This window comes from Podarcis bocagei (genome assembly GCF_964188305.1).
Source record: "Podarcis bocagei genome assembly, chromosome: 7".
NCBI classification, from domain to species: domain Eukaryota; kingdom Metazoa; phylum Chordata; class Lepidosauria; order Squamata; family Lacertidae; genus Podarcis; species Podarcis bocagei.
The window spans coordinates 10,201,169-10,216,113 of NC_138132.1; the positions used below are offsets into that span (position 1 = coordinate 10,201,169).

A 14,945-nucleotide genomic window follows, 5' to 3' on the forward strand; every position below is an offset into this window, starting at 1 on the left:
AAAGGTAAAGGTAAAGGGACCCTTGACCATTGGGTCCAGTCGTGGCCAACTCTGGGGTTGCGGCGTTCATCTCACTTTATTGGCCGAGGGAGCCAGAGTACAGCTTCCGAGTCATGTGGCCAGCATGACTAAGCCGCTTCTGGCGAACCAGAGCAGCGCACGGAAATGCCATTTACCTTCCCGCCGGAGTGGTACCTATTTATCTACTTGCACTTTGACGTGCTTTTGAACTGCTAGGTTGGCAGGAGCAGGGACCGAGCAACGGGAGCTCACCCCTTCACAGGCATTCAAACCGCTGACCTTCTGATTAGCAAGCCCTAAGCTCTGTGGTTTAACCCATAGGAATCAATCCCATAGGAATGTTGTACTTGAATGCTATGTGTTTCGCATCCCTCAGGTTTCTCCCAGGAACCTGCTTGGCCAATGTGAAGACAGGATGCTGGACTAGATAGCCTGATTCAGTAGGCTTACCTTATGTTCTTGTGTGCTGTGTGAAGGTAAAATTCACATTTGCTGCTCTGTGCGCTTTTGCCTCTGGCGCTGACCACCATGTGCTCACCCCCAGAAAATTGCCCAGAAGGGACTCACACCCCCGGACTGAAAAAGATTCCCTGCACCTGGGCTAATTCCTCCTTATGGTGGTCAATTTATCATTGCCTGATAATTTGTATTCCCAATCCCAATGTTTAAGATGTTTAAGATCCATGTTGCAGATGATCTGTCACTAACTTCTCCATCTCTTGCCTCCTCCCCTCAAGGGTTCAAGGCTTGAAGAGAGGAGGTAGAGCGGTCCATAGTCCTCCTTGTCCTCCTGCGCCGGCTTTTGGCCCCTTCGCTAGGGATTGTGGAGAAATTTGATTCAGTTTGCATTTAAAGACGAACACACCTAATTCACACTTCCCATAACAATATGAACTGGAACCTACTTCTCTGAATTTTGCAATGCAGCAAAATAATATGCACAAGAATACGGGGGTAATGCGGAAATAAAAAGACACAAATCAAAATAATATATAGAAATGTGTTGTATTAGTGGAAATCAATTTTCAAAAATATGTGTACAGTCATACCTTGGATTCTGAACGCCTTGCAAATCAAACGTTTTGGCTCGTGAACGCCGCAAACCCAGAAGTGAGTGTTCCGGTTTGGAAACGTTCTTTGGAACCCAAACGTCCGAATCGGCTTCCGTTTTAGTGCAGGAAGCTCCTGCAGCCAATTGGAAGCCGCATCTTGGTTGTCGAACATTTTTGGAAGTCAAACGGATTCCGTTCGACAACCAAGGTACAACTGTATTAGGCATGACTGCATACGAATGTGTTATAAGGTATATTACAATAAATTTGCACCAAAATGCTGATTAGTTTTCATAGGGCTTCACAGGAAAGAAACAGCAACTGATGTAGAAATGTGGAGAGCTATACTTAAGATTAGAGGGATGCAGGTGGCGCTGTGGGTTTAAACCACAGATCCTAGGACTTGCCGATCAGAAGGTCGGCGGTTTGAATCCCTGCGACGGGGTGAGCTCCCGTTGCTCGGTCCCTGCTCCTGCCAACTTAGCAGTTTGAAAGCCCATCAAAGTGCAAGTAGATAAATAGGTACCGCTCCGGCGGGAAGGTAAACGGCGTTTCCGTGCACTGCTCTGGTTCGCCAGAAGCGGCTTAGTCATGCTGGCCACATGACCCAGAAGCTGTACGCCGGCTCCCTCGGCCAATAAAGCAAGATGAATGCCGCAACCCCAGAGTCGGCCACGACTGGACCTAATGGTCAGGGGTCCCCTTTACCTTTACCTATACTTAAGATTGGGAAAATGAAAAATCGAGAGAAACCAAAATGGGCAGACTGGCCCATCCCTCCCTTCCACAAGAATATTCTCCCTGTGGCCTGAACTTTGCTCAAAAGGAGCAGCCAGAATTGTGTCCCACCCCTTTCCTGAGGAAGGTTGATGCTTGCTAGATGAGGCTTTGCTTTCACTTTCATGCCAGGAGAACGTGAGAAGAAAAGCTGACGAACTAGCTGCAAGATGGTGAGTGGGGTGCAGGGAAAGGGCATGTCAGAGGGGGAACCACCCTTTCTTCAGGTGGGAGTGGGGTGGTGCTCCTGACTCAGCCTTAACATGTGCTGTTGATCCCCAGCACTGAGCTGTTGCTTTATCATCATCAGGAAAAGTGACAGCATCTTTCTTGGCACGTGATGCCATTCACTCCTAAGGAAAGGATCAGCTCTTAACCGCCTTGTTTTAGCTGGCACCCCCCCCCCTATTTAATGCCCCTTTCCTTAGCAGAGCACTGCCCCTCTTTTGCCTTGTGGGAAAATCATGTTGTTGACTTCTCAAAATGCAGCCGATATAAACAGTTTCCATTAAAATGTGAGTTCTTTTCATGACGGTTGGGATGGTTTTGAGGCTGAGTTTGAGGCTATTGGATCGAGAATGTTATTTTTGCGCTTTTCTCCCCACTCCACAGAGTTTACCCATTGCTGCTGCTTGGACCAATATTGAAGGCCTCAGTGAGGGAAAGAGGTTTTTAATCCAAGGCTTTGTCCGACCATACACAAAAAGGTTTGTAAAGCTTGCTGGTCACGTTTGATTCCCTTTGTTTTTTTGGGAGCTGTTCTGCCCCATCCATCTCTTTCTCTCAGACCTGGCCCTTCTTCCTCTGTGACCAAAATCATGGATGTGGGGTGATGTATGCAGTCTGTCAGGGTAGTGAAGCTGCCGTGTTCTGCTGTTAAATCTTCTTGAGTTCATTTAGGAATAATTTACAAAAATAGTACTCCATAAAGAAATGCTGATTTAAAATAAAATTTTAAAAAGTTTGAAAAGCGTTGTTGCTGATTTGAATGTGTTACTGTGGGGCTTCTTTTGCCGCATGATTTCGTTGCCATTCATTGTTGCAATAGACCACCACAGTAAAGACACAACAAACAAATAAAAGTATCATAGAACTGTAGAGTTGGAAGGGACCACGAGAGTCATCTAGTCTACCCCCTGCAATGCAGGAATATTTGTTCAGTGTGAGGCTCCAATCCACAACCCTGATATTAAGAGTCTCATGGTCTACCGGCTGAGCTAAATAATCATTTTGAGGTATTCAGCACACCCACACACCCACACACCTGAAAACTAATAACACCTCCTTGCACTGTCAGTTTGCAGATAGTACAGTGGTACCTCGGGTTAAGTACTTAATTCGTTCCGGAGGTCCGTTCTTAACCTGAAATTGTTCTTAACTTGAAGCACCACTTCAGCTAATGGAGCCTCCTGCTGCCACCGTGCCGCCGGAGCACAATTTCTGTTCTCATCCTGAAGCAAAGTTCTTAACCTGAAGCACTATTTCTGGGTTAGTGGAGTCTGTAACCTGAAGCGTATGTAACCCGAGGTACCACTGTATTGATCTGATGTGTAGAGATCTTTCCTATTTTAATTAATTCAAGAGGATTCTGAAAGCTTCTCTGTGTGAAAGAAACAAGCAAGAAGGTTCATGATGTTTGAGTATTATCTCCAGAGAAGCTAGTACAGTTGGTTTAAACTGGTTCGCTTATCTGTTTCTGTGAAGGTCATGCTGACTATAAAAGTAGGGCCAGAAGGAGCCAGGACTTCCCTTTCCCCTTTCACTTTCTATCTCTTTTCCTTTTGGTGTGGTGTTCTGTATACCGTATAGTGTTAAGGTTTAGACTTATTATAAGTTATCATACGTTTAAGTTAAGTCTGCTGCAACTGGATTTCTTAGGGACAGTGCCAATCCTGAATGTATTGGATTTGTGACCATAATTCTCATTTGCTTTCAGTAGCTGTAAAGTTCTGCTGGATGAACTATTAATAGCCTCTGGTCTATTTTTAGGGAATCCTGTAACGTGTTTAAATTTTTACTCTGCTAACTATATCTTATGTACTAAGCCTGGAGTATATTTCACTGTACATTGGGGTTCTGCTCTGGATCAATATTAAATAGAATTCTATGACATACATATCACACACTGTAACTCTTCAATAAGCTATAAAGTGTTAAATATTACAACAGAATAGAAGCACACACACACCAAGTTTCTTGGAACCTGGCTTGCATTTTCTCAGTGGCCAGAGCAAATCTTGAGACTTGGATGTTAATGAATATGTCTTCCCCTGCAAAGTCTGCCCAGCCACGTACATTGGACAAACAAACAGACGAATAAATGCACGTATCGCAGAACACAAGAATGCCGTCAAAAAAGAAGAAAAAACTTCCTCTCTTTACCAACACATGAAAGAAACAGGACACGAAATTAATTTTGCAGATTCCAAATTGCTCTTTAACATGGAACACCACCACAAGAGAATAATCATGGAAGCCATCGAGATAGAGAAACACCCTCACAACATGAACAAGCGTGACGACACGTCCCGCCTGCCAGACATCTGGAAATTAGCCCTCCCCACAAAAACTGACACCAGAACCAGAGGCACACAGAACGCCATCTCCAATCAACCTCACCAGACCCAAACCCAGACCCTCTCCACAAATAAATTACAGACACCATCCAGTAGCCAAACCATAGTGGCACCTCCGGATGCTGCACCCCCCTGCAATCCCTACACAGATCTAGCTGGCACAGGGCACAAAACCACAGCTCGCCCCTATACACGAAGCCAAGCCAGAGCACAACTAAGTGCAGTACAGCCATCTTCTCAGGAAAAAAACTCTTCACAAGCTCAAGAGGTCAAGACACGAAAGCTTTAGCAACTAATCCACTCCTAATGACCCTCCTAAATGGTACTCAGAATATCACTCAAGAAATCTCTCAAGATATCCCTCAAGTAATTAATGAACAAAAGAAGAAAAGGCACACTAACCTGGGAACTTCCTCTCTGCCCAGAACGTTGGAGGCTATACACCACACCCCCTAAACAGTATTTATAGGAACTCAAACACTGAGATCCTGCTCTGTTCCAGTAACAAGAAGCCGAAAGCACCAGCCTGAAGATGACGAGTGAGACCTCGTCGAAACGTCGCCTAGACACCCCAACTCTTACACGGGAAGACACCCGAAGACAACAAAACCTGCATTCCTGTACCCGTGAAAATCTACGAAAGCATATATATATATATATATATATATACTGTTTTTGCGTTGTTATAGCTGAGAGCCAGGGAGCATCTTATCACAGAGGTGTATTGGACTGCAGGGGCACATGCGCCGGAAGTCCTGATTCAAGCTGTTCCCTCAGCTCTCTGTTTTGTCAAGCAAGGAACTGGGAATCGGGGATAAGGATCTGGGAACAAACTTCAGCCTGTTATTCTTTGGAGGGTTAATTCAGAGCACTGTCAAGTACATGCCTTGATAGAATTATATTCATGCTTAAAAGACTCGGTGAGGATAAGCAATGGGCATGCTATAGGTGCACAGAAACTTTACTGTGGTGTTCCCACTTCCTTTTGCTGAGTCCCAGTTGTGCTCCTCAGGTCAGCCTCCATGACTCCTGCCCTTTCCAAACCTTGCCTTTCTCTCTTGCTCCATTCTCCCCTCCATTTGGCCTTTTCTTTTTTCCTTTTTGGTTTGCATGTTTGTTTATTTTTGTTTAAATAATACAGAAAAAAACAAAACAACAACAACAAAAAATTGAAAACAATCCAAAAACATTGAAAACAAATATTACATACTTATCATATAATACGCCCCCACCTGCAGCTTTCTTCCACCACAATTCGACTTCTTTGAATCTCTATTTCCACCTTTATCTTTGCATTCTCCAAATGTATCATTCTTTGTATTTCATGTATCTCTTCTCTTTTCCAATTCATAGATATACTTTACATTTTTATTCTAGGCAGATTAGCATATCTTTCTCAGAACTAGATTTTAACATATAATCTTCCAAACATTTCCATTCCTTTTTTAATTTTTGATTTGACTGATATCTTACGATTGAGGTTAGCTTTGCCAGTTCTAAATATTCATTTAATTTGCAAATCCACTCCTTTTTTGAGGGCAAGATTTGAGATTTCTATTTAGAAGCAATCACTACCCTGGTTGCCGTAGTTGCATATAGAAAAATTCTTTTTTTCCACTTGCGGTATAGCTTTCCCTATCACGCCTAGGAGATATGCCTCTGGCTTTCTAACAATTGGGATTTTCAACATTTTCTTAAATTCCTCATGTATTACTTCCCAAAATTTCTCAATCTCCTCACAACCCCACCACATGTGTATTGTTGTTCCTGCTTCTTTGTCCACTTGGCTTTTCCAGTTCCTTTCCCTCTGCAATCGGTTGCTCTCTCCTTCCTCACAGTGCTTCTGCCCTTCTTACATTTCAGATTTGCAGTGAATTTTCTGTGCGCCAATGGCGACATCGCCTTCCACTTCAATCCGCGATTCGATACGCTAAACCCGATGGTTGTGTGCAACACTCAAATGAAAAGTAAAAAACGGCTCTGGGAGTCCTGGAAGAGCGACGAATTCTTCTGGGGGGAAGAGGAAATTGCCCCCAGCACACCTTTCAAGCAGAACAGTTCTTTTGAGATGACCATCAATGTTGAGAGTGGCTGCTATCAGGTGCGGTGGGACTGGGATGGTGAGCCAGGTTACTCCATTTGATAGCAAGCAACCTGGAGTGGCGTGGGTGGCGCTGTGGTGTAAACCACAGAGCCTAGGACTTGCCGATCAGAAGGTTAGCGGTTCAAATCCCCGCAACGGGGTGAGCTCCCGTTGCTTGGTCCCAGCTCCTGCCAACCTAGCAGTTCGAAAGCACACCAGTGCAAGTAGATAAGTAGGTACCGCTCCGGCGGGAAGGTAAATGGTGTTTCCATGCGCTGCTCTGGTTTTGCCAGAAGCGGAATGACCCGGAAGCTGTATGCCGGCTCCCTCGGCCAGTAAAGCGAGATCAGCGCCGCAACCCCAGAGTCGGCCACGACTGGACCTAATGGTCAGGGGTCCCCTTTACCTTTTTAACCTGGAGTGTCAGCTGGAAAAGGAAAGGCTGAGGAGGAGAGGAAGACTCTCCTATATTCCTGGAACCAGGAAAGGTTTTAGGATTTAACCAATCCCCAGATGCAGCAGTTGCTGAGACTAGCCGAGTCGCTAAGCAAACAAAGCAGGGATATGCGCCATTAGCAGAGACTCTGTACCCTATTGCTGTTTGCTCTGATTCAGCGGTAAAGAGTGGTTTTCGCCAGGGAAAAGCAGCAGGAGGAGAAGAAATGTGGGATAAGCTCTCAGTGTGAATGTGCAGGCCAGCAGTGAAGTGAGAGTGTGTCCCTGTGGGTAAATTACTGTCTTATTCAGCACTGTGGGAGTGAAGCTACTGGCTTAAAAGGAAATAATAGGCATAGCTGTCAACTTTTCCCTGTTCTTGCGAGGAATCCTATTCGGAATAAGGGAATTTCCCTTTAAAAAATGGGAAACATTGACAGCTATGATAATGGGGCTAGTGAGCTTGCCTCACCACAACTCGGCTTCCCTACCTAGCCAAAATCTTGTTTCTGACTCACCCACACACTTTTCTCAGGCTTGGGCTAAAACAAATGACACCAGTTATTCTTAATTAAATTTATCAGTTGCTTTATCTGGCTCAGGGCAACCCAAAGCATCTTGCAACCAGTCTAACTTCTGAGCTATAAGCAGCGAAATATTCAGAATTGTATTCTTGACTGCAAATACGGGATTCAAATCTGTGTGAGATATTATGCAAACAAAGGCAGGGGCTGAGGGGGTAGAATGTTGGGGAAGTGGCAGTTGGAAAGTGACAGTTGTGTTGCATTTTTCTTTTTAAAAATTAAATGTAAAGCTGTAGAGAAAAAAAGAAAATGCTCCATCTAGTGGTGGAAGCAAAGAGTATAGAGAAAACAAAAAACCTGGGTAGAAATAAGGCTAAAACAGGGCAAGGATCTGCTCCTTTGTTTTAGGGTGGAAGATTTAGACATAGAACAACAGAGCTTTCCAAACTGTGAGTCACAGCACATCAGTGCGTCAGCCGCGGTGTGTAGGTGTATCGTGCGAATGCTCCCTGCGCTCCTCCCCGGGGCTGGAAAGGGGTTAGTTTAACCTCCGGTTTGTTAGTAAAGCTGAATTACTGTGTCACGGAATGGTTCATGTCTAAAAAGTGTGTCACCAACATGAAAAGTTTGGAAAGCTCTGAGGTAAAAGCTTAGCCCCCCCCCCCAAGGCTGTAAACCTCTGTAGCATGGGTAGGCAAACTAAGACCCAGGGGCCGGATCCGGCCCAATCACCTCAATCTGGCCCGCGGACGGTCAGGGAATCAGTGTGTTTTTATATGAGTAGAATGTGCCCTTTTATTTAAAATGCATCTCTGGTTTAATTGTGGGGCCTGCCTGGTGCTTTTACATGAGTAGAATGTGTCCTTTTCTTTAAAATGCATCTCTGGGTTATTTGTGGGGCATAGGAATTTGTTCATCCCCCCCCAAAAAAAATATAGTCTGGCCCCCCACAAGGTCTGAGGAACAGTGGACCGGCCCCCCTGATGAAAAAGTTTGCTGACCCCTACATGTAGTGTAAGCTGCGCTGATTATCTAAACGGCAGAAAGGAAGGGCAAAAACATGTTAAATTAAGTAGAAAACATTTACATTACTCTGGAATAAGCTTCGGTGAAATAGCTGACAGTCAGATATATCCCACGAGAACTTACATTGTATTACGCCTGGTAGTCTTTTAAACACCTGAAGCCTTCTTCTTGTCCCTGCCAACTGGTAATTGAATGCTTGTTTCATTTTTCCTGTAGGTGTATGTCAATGGAAATCGCTTTTTGGAGTACAAGCACCGTGTTCCCCTCAAAGAAATCCAGACCTTGGAGGTCAAAGGTGACGTCTCAGTGAACCACTTTGAATTTTCTGAGATTAAAGTGAGTTGGTTTTTCTCCTCTTTCGTCCTTAGCTTAAACTTGCCAGTCTGGTTTATGGGGCATCTAACCTGGGAAACAGCCATTTGTCAAAGAAATGAGGCTCCCCAAAAATAATTTGAGGAGGCCTTCACCTTTTTACCTGCAAAATTCTGGACGGGATATTAATGATTTCTGGGAGAATGCCTGATTTCTGCTTTTAAGTGATTCAGCACAGAGTTGGAAAAGATGGATGAGACTGCATAGCAGTTTCAGGTCTCTGAGGATGAAAAGTTGAAACAAGAAAACAGTTATGATGCAAGTGGCTGGATTTCTAAAGCTTAGTCCCCACTATCTGAAGCCATGCACTTTTCAACATCTGCTCTCATCCCCTGATATCTATATTTTTGTGTTCCAGGCTCCACCCCCTTACAGCCCTCCTAATTCTGGTGACACCACATATAACAAAGTAAGTCAGACCCCTGTGTGTATTTGTACTTCTCTCCCAATAATGGATGGAACTGGTAAAGATTTTTCAGTAAGCTCAATTCTGCACATGAGTTTATAATTTTTTTAAAAAAGTCCTCATGAAGATTCATTAGCAGTTTAATTGAATTTATTGTGATATGCATATGTGTGTACAATTTGCCTGATGGGGTTTTTCCCTGCAAAGCAACTTCCCCTAATAGAATGCACATTCTTGTGTTGTTGTTTTTAAAAATATACTATATGCATCTTTGTACACATTATTTGGCTTGGAAACTGCACTGCAATATTTGGAAAAGTGGCTTTCAAAGAATGCCCGTGTTTTGGTTTGCGTACCCTTTAGAAAACTGTGAATTAGGGAGGTTCACTTTGTGAGTGCAAACTGAATCAGATTTCTCCCCCATGCCAGCCAATACAGTATATCCTAACTGAGATTGCAGCTCTGCCTTCCATCTCAACACAGCCTGCAGGGCTTTACCATGATGTCCAAAGGCATATTTCCCCCTAAAAGGTCACTGCCTCTGCTGGATAACAAAAATTTGGGATTTCTTTGGGTTTGTTCAGAGCAATTATCCTTAAAAAAACAAACAAAAAACTTTGCTTTTACTCAACTTTTAATGCCATATGTATTGAGCACTGTAAGGGACGCAGGTAGCTCTGTGGGTTAAACCACAGAGCCTAGTGTTATGTACTGAAGTTCTCACCTTGGGCCTGCAGGGGGATACTGTAGATAGTTTTCACTCAGGTCCACGTATGCAAATAAGGGATTGAAAAGTGACTTTCAGTAATTGGATACTTACAGAAAATGGTTACTGTTGCGTTCTAGTGGAGCTCTATATAAGCAGGCTGGCTGAACCCTTCAGTTCAGTTCTGTTCTGGCTTGTGAATAAACAAGAGCTTTTTGAAGAATGATGTGCCATCTGATATGTTCACCCACAACTTAACACCTAGGACTTGCCAATCAGAAGGTCGGTGCTACTTTCAAGGGACACGGGTGGTGCTGTGGATTAAACCACAGAGCCTAGGACTTGCCAATCAGAAGGTCGGTGGTTCAAATCCCTGCGACCGGGTGAGCTCCCGTTGCTTGGTCCCTGCTCCTGCTAACCTAGCAGTTCAAAAGCATGTCAAAGTGCCTCTGGCAGGAAGGTAAACAGCATTTCCGTGTGCTGCTCTGGTTCACCAGAAGCAGCTTAGTCATGCTGGCCACATGACCCGGAAGCTGTACGGAAGCTCCCTTGGCCAATAAAGTGAGATGAGCGCCGCAACCCCAGAGTTGGCCACGACTGGACCTAATGGTCAGGGGTCCCTTTACCCTTTACCTTTATTGAGCACTGCAACAGCAATAAGCAGTCACCCCAGCCTCCTCATGGTTGGGCAAGCTTTGACCCCATTTCCTTTATGGCAGTCTTCCATAAGCCCACCTAGGTTGGTGATAACTTGGCATTGACTTCATTCTGTGCTTTCCTTTTGTCTCTGCCACTCAGCAGGAAGAGAAGCGTGCCCCAGAAGCAAAGTCAACCAAATAGTGAAGACCCAAGATGAGCCTGCGTGATTCTTTGGAAAACGGAAGCCCTGGCTGGTTGGGTAAAGGGATGGGTGCTCTTTTCCTGACCTCACTGAGGATAGAGTTCAGCTGTTATGTGTGGAATGAAGCAAAATTAAGTAGTGTCATAAAAACCAGTAGTTAGCAAAATATTTGCATGGTTTCTATATACTGTACTTTGTTATTGTTGGCTGTTGTGAGGGCAATGGGAGATTGCAAAACAACAAGGCTTGGGGAATAAACATTGTAAACTCAAGTAAACTCAAGGCCCTTCAACAGTCACCACCAATGCTTTGTTACCAGCAGATCCTGCTAGCCGTCCTCAATACATTTCCTGGAAATCATTTGTCAGGCCAATGTTTGCAGACAAACCCACAATTTCCATTGATGTCTTTGGGAATCGGTTATCTCTGTCCGCTCCTGCCATGGTTTGTTCCTAAAATGGCTGCAGCCAACCAGCTAAAGGGAAGCAAAGCAAAAAACTGATTTGTCCAATCTCTCTCCCCACTCCCTTTCCCCACGGTTTCTGTCCGAAAATGGCTGCCACTGACCAGCCAAGCACAACAAGTGAGGAAGTGGGCAAACTCTGGCTCTTTGGATATCTGAATCTGTGGAGTGTATAGCAAGGTTTGGGCATGATTATTTATGTTTGGATAAGTGAACTGGCAGATAGTGAGCAGGTGGACAGCAGGACCTGCATGTACTTGTCTTTATGCTGCTTGTGTTTATGCTGGCTTTTAGGTTGTTTTTTTGTGCTGACTGGTAATTCCATTTTAATATTCTTCTGCTTTAATTTGTCGTGTTAATAACTTTGTTAACCACCCGCAAAGGTGGTATAGAACTGAAACAAACAAGCTTGGAAATTTGAAATATATAAATAAAAGTGCTATGCGAATAACAGAAAAGTGAAATGTGCGATCCTTTAGGAATTATTGCATTACTTTTATGTGATTTCTCTAAAATGCACATTACATCAGGGGCAATCCTCCTTTTGCCCAGGCACAACCTGGAGCACACTTTAAGACTGCCATTTGTGTATTGGCAGCCATGTCAAGTGTCGGGCCGGTGGACGTGGTTTGGGGGAGGAATGGATTTGTAGGCCAAATTGGGACCAGAAGCCAGCCAAATATGACAGGGGTGGATACAGCCTTAGGCAAAAGCGAGCAGAGCAGGAATTTAATGTTTGCCGTCCTCCGGTAGGCTAGTTTCTGCACAAGCACACACCTGTGCTGTCCCTCCAGGCAAGGAAGTGGCATTATCAGAGTTCAGGGAGGCATTCCAGCCACTTAAGGAGCGTTCATAGCAGGGCCAGTGAGAGATGTGGGGGTGTGGCTGGGTTTTTCAGAAGCAGGTCAGGCAAAGTTTGAACCTGCTTAGTCTACCATGATCTACAAAAATGCAAATGCAACACGCTGGCTAATAACTATTAGTGAATTGGTTACGATGTCATTCAAAATATACGAATAAGCCACTTATATATCATACAACACATCTCACAAAATATACATGTAGCTACAAGTTGTTGTATATATACAACTTGTCAAAGAATCAAGCAAATCAATGAATAGCGAGGAACCCCAAACCGTCTCTCAAAGGATGATGTCTCACAAAAGTCTCAAAGGAAGACGTCTCTCAGAAGTCTCAACAGGACAGTATATCCGGAATAGTTCAACTGTTTCGGAATAAAGTCTTCATCAGCTGGAAATGGAATACAAGGCATTGCAAACAATGAATGACAACAAAACTGAGCAACCTGCATGTAAGTTAGTATATACAGGCTATAAAAGGGGTCTGCTCGGTTGGTGCAGAGCGCGTTTCGCTCAGCACTAGAGAAGTTTGTGGCGCTCTAAAGTGCGGGGTGGGGGTGGGGGCGAGGTGGAGAAAGGGAAGGGAGAGCTCAACGGTTGGTCCAAGAAATTACTTAATTTATTATTATTATTACTGTATTTTATTTTCAATGCAGAGTTACAACAAAACTTACAAACATTGAATCCAAAATAATACTGTACAAACAAGAAAGAACAACAGAACACACAAAAAACAACAAAAAAGCACACATCTACAAATAAAACCATATCCTCATTCTAATCTAGTCATTACATATACACCTGTTGACTTCCTTTGTTCTAAGACCTCAAAAAATTTACTCTTTCTAAATTGTTGTGTCTAATGTAGATTAGTTCTATCTTTATACTTTTATTACGCCATTTTCCCTTTAACCCTGTAAAGCATCATTCATTACATACTTACTTAATTTCATAGAATTTATACACCGCTTCATCGTAAACACACGGTTACCCTCAAAGCGAATCACAAAGAAACCAAAAATCTACAACCCTACTTTAAAACACGCCAAAGTTAATATGCTAGCACGGATTAAAATGACCTTGGCGACTTACTTTCTGACTTTAAGAGCTGTTCGACAGTGGCATGGTCTTGCCTTGGAGGTTTTTAAGCAGAGTTTGCATTGGTGCTTTAGTTGAGATGCAGGGGTTTGGGGTGCCTTCCAGCTTTTAAAAGTCTGATTTGATTCCTTCCTAAGCATCTGGGTAAAGGTAAAGGGACCCCTGACCATTAGGTCCTGTCGTGGCCGACTGGGGTTGCGGCGCTCATCTCGCTTTATTGGCCGAGGGAGCCGGGGTACAGCTTCCGGGTCGTGTGGCCAGCATGACTAAGCTGCTTTTGGCAACCAGAGCAGCGCACAGAAACCCCGTTTACCTTCCCACCGGAGCGGTACCTATCTATCTACTTGCACTTTGACGTGCTTTCGAACTGCTAGGTTGGCAGGAGCAGGGACCGAGCAACGGGAGCTCACCCCGTTGCGGGGATTCAAACCGCCGACCTTCTGATTGGCAAGTTCTAGGCTCTGTTGTTTAACCCACAGCGCCACCCGCGTCCCTAAGCATCTGGGTAGCATTGCCTAAACAGGAATGCTTTTCGCAGGCATCGAAAAGAATGTGGTGAAGGCGCCTTCTGGATCTCAATAGGCAGGTAGTTCCAAAGGGCAGGGGCCGCCACGCTACGCGATCAGAGTTCTTACAAATGTGGAACGGAGGCTCCAATACTTTGGCCACCTCATGAGAAGAGAAGACTCCCTGGAAAAGACCCTGATGTTGGGAAAGATGGAGGGCACAAGGAGAAGGGGACGACAGAGGACGAAATGGATGGACAGTGTTCTTGAAGCTACGAACATGAGTCTGACCAAACTGCGGGAGGCAGTGGAAGACAGGAGTGCCAGGCATGCTCTGGTCCATGGGGTCACGAAGAGTCGGACACGACTAAACAACATCAAAGCACCACAGTTGCAGGAAGCCGCTGGAGGGGAAGAGGGCTCTTGTGCGTGCTGGTTTCCCATGCAGGCAACTCTTCATCCACAGTGAAAACAGGATGCTGGGCTAGATGCAGGGCCAGATTTAGGTCTGATGAGGCTCTAAGCTACTGCTAACGGGGCCCTTTATATGTCCAGCTGTCCTTTGTCAACAACAAATTGTCGCTGTTTTTTGTGTTGAATATACAGTGGTACCTCTGGTTGCAAACGGGATCCGTTCCGGAGCCCCGTTCGCAACATGAGCAGAACGCAACCTGTGTCTGCACATGCGTGGGTTGCAATTTGTTGCTTCTGTGCATGCGCGCGACATCATTTTGAGCGTCTGCGCTTGCGCGAGCGGCAAACCCAAAAGGAACCCTTTCTGGTACCTCCGGGGCGCCGCGGGATGCAACCTGAAAAGACGTAACCTGAACCGAACGTAACAAGAGGTATGACTGTATGCTATATGGTAGTTTATGGACCTAATACAGTGGTACCTCGGGTTACAGACGCTTCAGGCTACAGACTCCGCTAACCCAGAAATCGTACCTCGGGTTAAGAACTTTGCTTCAGGATGAGAACAGGAAATCGTGCAGCGGTGGCAGCAGGAGGCCCCATTAGTTAAAGTGGTAACTCAGGTTAAGAACAGTTTCAGGTTAAGAACGGACCTCCAGAACGAATTAAGTTCTTAACCCAAGGTACCACTGTACGTAAATCCGGCACTCACTGGATGGACCATTGATTCTCTTTTAGGTCTGCTGAAATTATATTAGAAGTTATTCCAAATGCAGTTCCATTGTTTC

At 44.7% G+C, this 14,945-nt stretch overlaps 2 protein-coding genes and 1 long non-coding RNA gene across 13 annotated transcripts in view; 2 read left to right on the forward strand and 1 right to left on the reverse strand.

The window, feature by feature from the left end:
* The window catches only part of LOC308590597 (galectin-9-like), a 32,872-nt gene that overhangs the window by 11,759 nt on the left and 6,168 nt on the right, over positions 1–14,945 (forward strand). The window lies entirely within an intron of this gene.
* On the forward strand, positions 1,874–11,740 carry LOC308592201 (galectin-5-like). 10 transcript variants are annotated; one of them, XM_081203487.1, is made up of 6 exons: positions 1,876–2,023; positions 2,463–2,557; positions 6,290–6,527; positions 8,711–8,830; positions 9,225–9,275; positions 10,780–11,740. In XM_081203487.1, the coding sequence occupies exons 1-6, from the start codon at positions 2,021–2,023 to the stop codon at positions 10,816–10,818; spliced, it is 546 nt and encodes a 181-aa protein (XP_081059613.1). In that variant the 5' UTR covers positions 1,876–2,020; the 3' UTR covers positions 10,819–11,740. The 10 variants fall into 10 exon arrangements, 4 of the variants coding, with proteins under 4 accessions (XP_081059614.1, XP_081059613.1, XP_081059612.1 ...); XM_081203486.1 differs by having other exon boundaries at positions 1,877–2,023; positions 10,777–11,740; XM_081203488.1 differs by lacking the exon at positions 9,225–9,275 and having other exon boundaries at positions 1,874–2,023.
* LOC308592202 lies at positions 6,378–7,094 on the reverse strand. Its single transcript, XR_014010436.1, has 2 exons — positions 6,925–7,094; positions 6,378–6,580 (listed from the first exon to the last, which is right to left on the reverse strand). It is a non-coding gene; the product is annotated as an uncharacterized lncRNA (long non-coding RNA).

Bases quoted from the DNA above. Each gene is read 5' to 3' on its own strand.
- LOC308592201 (XM_081203486.1), top strand. The intron at 2,558-6,289 runs GTTTGTAAAGCT...CTTACATTTCAG, and splicing joins GTCCGACCATACACAAAAAG to ATTTGCAGTGAATTTTCTGT. The intron at 9,276-10,776 runs GTAAGTCAGACC...TCTGCCACTCAG, and splicing joins GTGACACCACATATAACAAA to CAGGAAGAGAAGCGTGCCCC.